This window comes from Vitis vinifera, chromosome 13, assembly GCF_030704535.1.
Source record: "Vitis vinifera cultivar Pinot Noir 40024 chromosome 13, ASM3070453v1".
Taxonomy (NCBI): Eukaryota; Viridiplantae; Streptophyta; class Magnoliopsida; order Vitales; family Vitaceae; genus Vitis; species Vitis vinifera.
The window spans coordinates 17618625-17629730 of NC_081817.1; the positions used below are offsets into that span (position 1 = coordinate 17618625).

Here is an 11106-nt window from a genome sequence, read left to right on the forward strand (position 1 = left end):
TTCCATGATCCGATACATGATGCAAGGCTCAACAATCATGTTATTTATCGCATCCCAATTTAATTGTTTAAACATTGGGGAAGGCATAATATGTTGACCATCAACTAAAAAAGCCTTATTTGTTGGAGGTCCATCATCATAATTTTTCTCATTAATCTCATCCTCGTCATAAAATTCCACATCATCATCTTCATTTGTAAATGGGATGTCAACATAGTTGTTTGTTGCTATCATAACCGACTGAGTCACTACTGCCAAATTCCCCGTGCCCCCCCTCCCCAATTATTTTAAAAGTCCAGAACAGTTTACTAATTGAAAATCTAATCCTTTATGGCCCAAATCTAAGATTTGTCTAAATCATCAAATTTCAACCAACTTCAGGAAATATGAACTATTCAATTTTTTATATATTTATTTTTTTTGTTATGATTTTTTTTTTTTTTAATAGATTTGAAGATTTGGACCATAAACAATTCATTCAAACTTCTAGCTAAATAAGCAATTTCTACAAAAGCATTCCTAATTCTAATATAAACTTTACAAATCTACAAGTAAAAAATAAACAACAGAAATTGTGCATTACCACTTATTCTCCTTCTTCTTCTCTTCTTCCCCTTAAAATAAAAAGTGCAACTTTCTTAGCAACCAAACAAAGCCACAACATCAAATAGAGAAAAGAAAAAGAAAAAAAAAAACCAAGAAATAAATAAATGAAACACAAAAAAAAAAAAAAAAACTCACTCTTCAAGGCCTTCCTTACGTCTCTAAATATCTAATTCCCTTTCTCATTCCCTTTTACATTTATTTATTTTTATATTTGAATCGTTATTTTGCCTAGGGGACAATCGAACGATGGATGCTTCTACAGTTGTCGGTAAATGATTGTTCGGACTCATCTTTTTCTAGGGGACGAAGAAAATCAAATGAAGGAAATGGGTAAAAGGGAAAGAAGAGGACGATTAGGGCATAAGAACAGCTTGGGGGAAATGAGAAAATGAAAGAAATAGGCTTTCTTCAATTGGAAGAAATGAGAAAAGAAAAGAAAAGAAAGAAAATTTGGTTTTTAAGAGTGTTAGTCCACATCAGCAACAATGGCAGTAGATTTGAAAATACTTTCCAATCTACCATATTTTTAAAAAGTTGTACTTTTTTTATAAAAAAAATTGGAGTTTTGGGATTAAATGAGTTATCACTTAACCCGCTCATACGTGTTTTTGTAATGTTTGAACATAATTTTGAACATGAATCGCACCTGTATTATAACTGGGAAATTATAACTAAGAAAGAGCAACACAACTTATATAGAGATATTTTACTCTTAGCATTAGCTATCTTCAGGTTTTTTTCACTTAATTCTAAATAGAACTTAAAACTAAATAATGCTTAATAATATTTAGTATTAAATTATTTGTTTTTGAATACGGTATTTTTATTAAGTACTAAGAAATTTAAAAAAAAAATCATTTTAGTAGCAATGGTAGTTTGCTTTTAGCTTTTAAAAAAAAATCATATATTTTAATTTTTTCTATTCAATTAAAAATTTTAAAAACAAATAATAAGCTAATAAAACATTAAATAATTTAAATAATAAATAATAAATCAACAAAATATATACATATATATATATATAAGTCAACAAAACATATATATATATCTAAAATTTAAAAGTAAATTACCTTCAATAAAAAATTAAAAAAACAAATTTTAATCTATCAATCTCAAAACACTGGCAGTATAATTGAAATGGAAGCATATAATATTCTGATGTTTTGAGAGATAACCATATCACTGTCAGGAACACCAATAGAGGAGATATAGCTGAATGTGCAATGTCCTCAATAGAGGTCAATCAAAGACATTGCCCAAATTTCTCCACAACAATGCTTTGATTTTCATATGGGAAACGGGAGATTTTGATACTTCACTTGCCAAATCCATTTCAACTTCCATCTCTGGAATGAAACCTTTATCATCTTCCAGCCTGTTTATACACTCACAGATGACAACACCGTCCAAAGAGAGAGAGAGAGAGAGACAAGTACAGATCCTAATTTCCCAAACTAACTAGTGATCACAATCAAGTGATAGATTTTCTACACAAGAAAAGGAAATTCATAGTCCTAAAAAGAATTAAGGGCCAAGCACAAGAATTTCATCCTTCACAACCTGCCAAGCTCACTCCAAGACAAGAAGGTTTCTGGAATTGGACTATCGCATTAATAACATGCCATTGTGTGGCCACTTGAAACTCTCTCTAAATTATAAATTCACCAGAAGGTTGAGAGGCAAAATCTATGTAGCAAAGGGTACAGTGATAGCCCTCTAGACAATCCACCTTATCCTCTTTGCATCACAGTTTATGTTGTGAACAAAAGGATTTCTGTAATAGTCGATCAGAAGCTCAATATACATAGGAAGTCCAGCTTAAATTTTCTTTCTTCCTTTTTCAAAAACATGACAACATTCATATATTCCCTCAACAAAAAGTGCTAAATATCCTAAATGCAAGCATTGCACCTGGATTTACATGTACTACTGGAAATGAAAACATCAGCTCCCAATCTTCAGCTTTTAGACAGGGACCTAAAATATATTCCACTTCTGCATCAAGGCCCCGCAGATCAAATAAGTACACCATGCAGCACTCAATGGATAGCCAGAAACTGCAAAAATAAGGGGGGAAAATCGTCATCATCATGTTTCAACTGTCTTATAGTTGCTAGGCCAACAATGGGCATAAAATACAAGGACCAAGTCCTTCATTTCTAAGAAAATAAGATGACTAAGCAGCCACAGAAAATCTGTCATCTAAAAATGAATGAGAAGGATGATGATGAACAAGGAAGCGGATTAATTATGTGCTGGGTCAGGTATGTATTAAAATGCAAGAATATATTTGATTCAGGATTGACTTACTTGCTATGAAATCATCTGTATAATCGTTACTAATTTTCCCATGGGCCATTGCACCAACCTAAACAACACAAGGATGAGATAAGATAGAAAACACAAATTTTCAATTTTAAGATGAATACAAATTAAAATGTGAGTTCTTTGGAGCATACCACAAAAACAAGGTCCACATCATCGCTAACAGCAGCCACATAGTCCCGCATTGGAATTGACTTTTCTGAACTATATGAGAAGCCTGATATACAAGAAAACAATTAGTTTATTTCTAGCAAAAGTTGAAACATGGGAACAATTAACACAATAAATGCTCACCTATTTTTCGAGAGTTAACAGGTAAGTATTGAGTAACTGGGTTCTTGATAACGCGTAAAAGTTTCTCCCGCTTACCAACAGCAGTAATGCTCAGTTTTTGTAACAGCTGCACTGCACTTACAATTAAGGAGTGATTAAACAAATAACAGAGCAGAAAAGCCCAATTAAAAAGCAAATAAAAGCACATTATACCCATATGGCATAAACGGGTTTGGGTGGGAACCGGTAAAACTTACACATGATCCCAGAGAACCGCTTATATGTCCTTGGAATGCGAACATGTGGCTTAACTTCAAAAAGCACACCTTTCTCGGTTCTTACATACACAGCTCGTAGCCTCCCAGCCTTATTTAGTGGGCTATCTAAAATAGTTAAGAGAGCCTGAACACATCAATATTTTAGGATCTTGTATCATTCAGAAACAAGCAAATATAAAACTTTATGTACACGAAAGTACCAAATTAAACATTTTCCTCTCCTTTATAGGCTGTTCTTTTCTGTATTTTGTTTTTGTCTGAGCATACTTATCTTGTTGGTTGTGTGTCTTCTTTTTCATAGGTAAATTTTTGTCCCCATTGGGATTTGAACCTGAAACCTCCCACAAAACCCTTCCCAATCCTTTACCACTTGAGCCAGGCCTCAAGGGCTTGACTGTTGTGTGTCTAGGGAGTGGAGCATAACTAACTCCATAAAGCACTGTTAAACTAGTGATGTCTTCAAGTGACCAGCACAACATGAGTAGTGCATGCTTAAGTCAGCAAATCACGTTTGCACTAAATCAATGTAGGACACAGATAGCTAGTTTATTTGAAATTAAAAAAAAAAAAACATGTTGAACAACAATTTCATGCCTGTAAAATCAACTTACCTGATGAAGAATGTCAGGTCTGTATTCAGCAGGGTTTTTGTTATTTTTCCTCAGGAAATTTGCATGATCCTCTGAGCTCAATAGCTGGTAACTCTGTTTGCGTAGGAACATAAAATCATAGTGCATACAAAGAGAGAGAGAGAGAGGAAGAGAGTTAGATGACGAAAGCATACTAGAATTTTTTCAGTAAACACACAAAACAGCAAATGAAACCCTACTGCTTTTACATTCATCAAACACAAACCTGTTTTAGAAGATGAATTGAAAAGGGAGGGGGACAATTTTTTATGAACAAGTAGGCAAAATGATTTTTTTTTTTTTTTGGATAAGTTAAGCAAAATGAATTAATAATACAGGAGTAGAAATAACAAGAGAAGAAATAGAACTTATTTACCTTTCCAACTTTTGCAACTTCCAAACAAGCCCTCTCAAGAATGAAGGTAACACCAGTCTTGTTGTTCAAGTTGGATGGGACAAGTGGGATACCAGGAAGTTCAAGTGTGACTTCTTCTGCCTTCTTCTCATCCTGTGTGGCTGTTGCTGCTGTCTCCTCTTCTAGCAATTGTTCTACTTCCTCTCTATCATAGTTCTCTTCCCTCTTCTTTCGCTTGTGCCCTTTTATGGCATAAGGCCGTACCATTTCTTGGTTGAGTAGAAATCAGCCAAGATGTAAAAGAAATTCATTAATGGCAATCAATTAATAAAACCAAATGCAAGTTTTTTTTTTTTTTTTTCCCAGGTGGAGAAAGAAAATAAAAGAAACAATGCAGTGATTCCTTCTTGCATGTAGAGAAAAAGAAAAGTGAGAAGAGAGGAAGTGATTATGGTAAAAAACCAAAAACAGAAAGTATATCCCAATAGACACTAATGTTTTCTTTTTTTCTTTTTTTCATCTGGAACAATGATTCCATTGCATTGAAATGGTAACTACAAAGAAGGAAGAGAAACCCATCCAAGAAGCACACAATCCTCCATACAAAGTTTGATAAAAAATTGCAAATAAGTGTATACTAGTTAAGAAAATCAAATCCAGCTACAATTCAAGAAGATATAAATCTCCTACAAAGAAAACCATATATCTAGCTCTACGTTTTTCTAGCACATATCCCGTAGAGAAGGAACATCCTAACTATGAAGAAATATCAATAATTTAGCACAACCATTCATCAAACCTTCAGGGTCCTCTTTCTTTCTTAGACCCCCATGATATGATCATCCTCCTCCTGCCAGAAAATTGGAGTGATCCAAAGCTTTCGATGGTAATAATCCTTCCAAAAGGGCTAAAATTTCTCCCTCAAAGGCTAAACCTTGACCAGAAAGTTTGGAGAATGCTCTTGCCACTTCGAATCTCTAAGCAACTCTCCAATCCCTAATTGCCCTAGGTTGCTCAAAAAACACTCATCAAAATTTAGCTTGAGAAATCTATTGGAGGTCGTAGCTATTCAAAAAGTGTCTCCTTGATCAATCTCTAGTTTTGCAAACTAGGTTCCAATCTAGCAAAACAAAGCTCAAACAGATACCTAAAAAAACTTCACTAATAGAAGCCCATAGGGAAGAAGAGAAATAAAACAAGTCTCAAACTGCTTCTAGAAACCTCCACCTATCCTCAAACATTCTTGCATTCCTTCCCTACCTAATAGTTAAAATCGAAATGAGGCAAGCAATGCACCAAAATGTACTTTCCTCAAGTCCCCAAAACTTCTAAAGGCTATAATAAACATCTCCTCTATCCTTCTAGGTGGAAACTAATCAAATCCCTGTAAGTCAAAATTTTCTACAACATAATGTAAATGTTGCGGGGAAACTCCTCACTCCCCTTACACTTAACACACCATTCTAACTAAGAACTTTGTGTGGTCCTCTCCATTGTAGCAAGTCATTAGTATGCCCTTCTAATTTCCCACAAGCCATGCAAAGACTTTCACTTTTGGTAGTCGGGCTTTGTATTTCTAAATAAAATTTGTAGAAATAAAAAGAACCAAATTAGTAGAAGCAGAGATAGCATTAAAGAGGGTGTTAATTGAAAACATTCCTCAAAATGTCAAAGGCCAAACTCTCACGTCAGGAAAAGTGAGTTACAAATAGACATGAACCAAAACAAACATTACAGGAGCTAGTTCCTTAATTTCTTGCTCTAAGAGGTTATGATGAAAGTTGAACTTTCGAGATATAGACAAGGAGGAAACTAGCATTGAGACAATAATTTCTTAACCTCACTACTATTCTTTAGATGTTTGCGAACTGCACTCTAAGAGATTCATCACTCAACTAAAGATCTTTCTAAAAGCAAATTTTTATACCATCACCCATATAATAACGAGTGATACGAAAAAAATCTAAGAAAGTTTATGCTAAGGGGTGGTAATGGGTTGTGTCATGTTAGGTTTATATCATGTTGAGATAAGAAATATTGAAAATTTACTTTGAGTAAAACATGGCCCACTTAATAATCGTGTCCAAATGACTTGATATAAACACAACCCATTTATTACACAGATAATGCAAAAGGAAACAATAGATCACATTCTCATCCATTATGTTGCAGTAAGGGCACTATGGCAACTTATGCCTTCATTGTTCAAAGTCGCTTGGGTACTTTATTTTACAATGAGGAACACTCTTTTAGGTTGGCATGGTTCCACTGAGGGAAGAACTTGCAAGAAAGTGTGAAGAGCAACTCCCCCTTTGCATTTTTTAAACGATTTGGAAGGAAAGGAACCAAAGAATGTTAGAAAACAAGGAGCAACCAGTTCAAGAGTTGAAACACTCATTTCTTAACAATCTCGTATCCTAGGTTAGCATATACATTGAAAAAGGCTCAATGTCTCTTATTGATTTTGTAGATTGAGCGGGTGGGTCTTGGCTAAGGGAGGGAGCGGTTGTTTGTGTCCTCTCTCCTTATGGCAAGGCCTTTTGGTTCCCTTTCTATTCCTCTTGTATACTTTCGTATATAATATTTTTTATATTTATAATATTTATATATTTACTTATTAAGAAAAAAAAGAAAACAAATAACACAAAAGGACCAATTTCACTTGTTTAACAAATGAGTTGTGTTGATTCTATATGAATTGACACAAATAATCTGTTAACACAATTTTAACCTGTTTTATTATTCTAACCCAGTAAATTCGCTAACACGATTATAACATATATAACCTCTTTTTTGATGGGTAAATAAATTGAGTATGCTATAAATAGAGCACTAAAAAAACTGCACCAAAGTACACAAGATATATACAATAGTCGTCAAAAGGCACGAGCAAAAAGAATACTCCCTCCTTTGATAAGAACTTAACCAATCAACAAAGTCAATCAAAAGCATTGGACTCTCATCTACATACAATTTAATCCACAATGAAAGATTACAAAGAAAAGTGCTTTTTAGTCTTTGATTAGAAAACTCCTCATGTTTCAATTTATGCCCTTTTCTTTTTCTATTTTTACCAATTAAAGAGTTGTATCATCCTAAGAGGATCTCTCTAATTGAGGAAGATAACACCCAACACACACCAAAAAGACAAAACATCAACTGCCATAAAATCATCATCTTGACACAATGAAAAGGATGCGATCAATACATTCTTCATCAATATGACAAAGGAAACATTTGTTTGCCAATGACCACCCTATCCTTTGAAATTGATCCAAAGTCAATACTTTTCCCTATGTTGCCTCCTAAGCATCGTCTAAGATGGAATCAAGGAATTCCAAATAATGACCACTAGGAAAGGAACTAAACTTCCCAACTACAAGATAAAGTAAAGGGAGTTGATGAAAAAAGCTCTGCTCTTTAACTCCAACCAAATCACCCTATCTTCTCCTTCCCTATTAACCGTCTTCCCTTGCAACCTTGAAAAGGATCAGTCCACATTTTCGATCTCCTAATCATTCAAATGTCTAGGGAATCAAGGATCCTAGAAACTCCCTTCATTTGACCGATCCCATAAATCTGTCACTCACGCCTCTTTTAATGCAACTATGACAAATAAAGAAAGGAAAGATACACTCAAAGGCTCATCTCTAGACCACTTATCTTCCCAAAAAATTTACCATGCTCCCATTGAAAATGACACTCTATTGCTAAAAAGCATCCAATCCTTCCTAATAACTTTCCATAACCCAATCCCATACTCGGCTCTCACTTCACAAGATTGCCACCCCCTTTCACCTTGCTCATTTTCCACTTATGATCTACTTCAGTAAAGCTTCTCCTTCTGATTCAAAACATCAACTCCATTTGCATAGAAGGGCCTATTAAGCACAAGACACCTAATGTTCAAGCCCCCCTTCCTCTTATCTAAACAAACAATCGTCCACTTTACTAAATGTGATTTTCTCTCTAAAGCCTTGCCTCCCCAAAGAAAATCCCTTTGAATATGCTCCAACCTCAATTTGACTATCCTTGGCATGCAAAGCAAAGTCCTAAAATAAGGAGGCAAGCTAAGATAATACATCATTTTAGGAAACTTAAACGAAATAGATATAAAACTTCATCCCAAAAATCTTTTCTATGTGAAATATCATAGAAGCCATAAATCGAAGATAGCAAAAAAAAAAAAAAAAAAAAAAACCCATCACTAACAAAAGAAAGTTTGATTGCAATTGTAAAAGAACCTATCACCACTTCACTACAAGAAAAAAGATCTTAGAATACCAAATTATTACTATTCCACATGATGGCCCAGAAGCTGGTGGTTCTACGCACTCTCTATTCCTAGCCAATCAAATGCTTCGCACCAAGTTCCTATCACACTTTTCCTTTCCTTTTTTTTTTTTTCTGTTCCTTTTTGTCAGTTGAGAATAACAACGTACTTCGCATAAAAGATCTTTGATCACCCTTCTTTTCTTTTTAGACCTCAAGCCTCGTTCATTCCAACTAATAATCTTCATTAACAATGCAATAGCTTATTAAAAAAAAAAGGAGGCTTTATGTAGGAGGAGGATTTTTTTCACCTTTTGCAACTATAGTGTTTGAGTGGTGGTAGTAGCTCACTACAGCTATAGTTTGCATTTTAAAAAACCTCAAATAAAGCATTGTATGGTTACTTTAAAAAGAAACCATACTGTTTGCATATTTTCTATTTAAACTAAATCTGTTTTTAGGCAAGCAAAATTTCCCAAAATGGCAAATACCGATAATAGAACAAAATTTAAGTGTGAGCTATAATCCAAACTGGCAATAATTCCACGGATGTTCAAAGCGAACGCATAGAATTCAAATTTTACAGCAATAGCATTCCTAATTTATAAAGTACTGAGAGTGAAATCCGACCCTCTCTTTGAAATGAAGAAAAAAAAACATTTTGATTACTATCTCAAGCCCTAGACAGTGAAAAATTCAATATTCAAACTTTTCTTTCATTTTCTCATTGTTTTCTCAGCACCCAAACGATTGTATATAATCTAGGAAATCCATTGAACGAATTGAGTATAGAGATTGAAACAGGACCTAGTACCTTGAACTCAGAGGTCAACCGAAACGCTGCGTTTGGAGAAAGGATGATCGACTGCGAGAGATGGAGGCTTCTTCTGCTGCCAGTAAACCCTAAAGTGTGGACGACGTGAGTTCGTTCAGGTGAAAGTGGGCTGAACCTAGGCCGGCCCAAAACGTGTAAACGTGAGTTCTCTCAAGTGATAGTGGGCCGGCCCAAAACGTGTAAACAGGAGTTCTCTCAGGAGATATTGGCCCAAGCCCCTTTCAATGATTTAAAAGGCACGGTTATAGGACCCACCGAACTCAAGACGGTTACTTCAGGGAAGTGGTAGGACAAGTGCCCTAGTGCAGGGTAGTGATTCCCCTCCTGCCCGCACAGTCAACTTTGGCTTAGACATGGAATTGGCAATGACATTTGGGAGGTTCCAAGGACTCGATCCATGCAGAGAGGGGTGATGGATCAGGCCTTCAAACTCGTGTCTGGTTACCATTGATAGGCAAAGATGAGAGCACCAAGAAAATCAAAGGGGAATAATTTAATAAAGGTAAGTTTGTGGATGTTTCACATAAAATATGAATAATAAAAATAAAAGAAATAGATTATTAGGAGTTTTAGTTTAAATAAATAAATAAAATAAATTCTTGCAATGGAAACTACACAAAGTTTTGCAAAATTTAGGATCTTACTAATTTTAAATAATTACTTAATAAAAATAATTATTTTTTTCATTTATGTTATAATAGGTATAGATTAAGGTGACATTTGTTTTTTGGTTGAATAGAAAAAGTCAAAATATTTGATTTTTTCTATTTAACTAAAAGTGACTTATTGATATCAACCAACATAACTAAAATGAATTCATTATTAATAGGTTTAATTTGGTTATGTTGGTTGATATCAATAAGTCGCTTTTAGTCTAATAGAAAAAGTCAAATATTTTGACTTTTTCTAGTTAGTAAGAAAAATAAACACCACCTAATTCTTTTAAGAATTTAAGTTACTTTTTTAAGGTAAGTATTAATATTAAGGTCACTTATTTTCTAACTCCATATTTGTTTTTATTTATTTATAAAATATCAAAATATGTTTTAATTTATTCCTTGATTTATAAAATAAATTGAGAATATTATATAATTTGTTTGATTGTTATGCAAATAAATTTTACATTTTCAATTAATTAAAATGATTTTGAAAAATTTAGCTATTAGTGACCTTGATTTGGGATAAGTTGTTGACTTTCATTAACCTTGAACGGGATAGTAATATAGTGCAACCCTAACCAATAAGGGTGTTATCGGTCTTTGATACACTATTGATCGAAAATAATTCCATCCATTAAAAAGAGGAACGAATTGAGGGTAGTCACCTAGTGCAAGTCTTGTCTTATCATTTAGGCATAATGTTATTATGAGCATACCAAAGTAAATATTTGTTTATGAAATGCTTTAAAATGTGAGCTGAATATGTACGAAGTGTATTATACTGTTTAATTTAAATTAAAATAACTTAATTTTCAAAATAAAGTAAATTTAATGGTAGACTTGGAAGAGCTTACTTGCTAATTGATTTTTGTAA

The 11106-nt window shown here is 33.8% G+C and overlaps 1 protein-coding gene across 1 annotated transcript; it reads right to left on the reverse strand.

The window, feature by feature from the left end:
- Positions 1–2194: 2194 nt before the first annotated feature.
- Positions 2195–9685, reverse strand: LOC100260745 (uncharacterized). Its single transcript, XM_002275257.3, has 8 exons — positions 9553–9685; positions 4488–4735; positions 4094–4186; positions 3462–3606; positions 3226–3336; positions 3066–3148; positions 2917–2974; positions 2195–2663 (listed from the first exon to the last, which is right to left on the reverse strand). The coding sequence occupies exons 2-8, from the start codon at positions 4731–4733 to the stop codon at positions 2584–2586; spliced, it is 816 nt and encodes a 271-aa protein (XP_002275293.1). The 5' UTR covers positions 4734–4735; positions 9553–9685; the 3' UTR covers positions 2195–2583.
- Positions 9686–11106: the final 1421 nt, after the last annotated feature.

What these genes read in the sequence shown, in the direction of transcription:
- LOC100260745 (XM_002275257.3), bottom strand. Translation starts at nt 4,733, where the DNA reads ATGGTACGGCCTTATGCCATAAAAGGGCACAAGCGAAAGAAGAGGGAA. An exon ending in GACCTGACATTCTTCATCAG is followed by an intron (nt 3,607 to 4,093) that starts GTAAGTTGATTT and finishes TGATGTGTTCAG; the next exon opens with GCTCTCTTAACTATTTTAGA. An exon ending in GCGGTTCTCTGGGATCATGT is followed by an intron (nt 3,337 to 3,461) that starts GTAAGTTTTACC and finishes TTGTAAGTGCAG; the next exon opens with TGCAGCTGTTACAAAAACTG.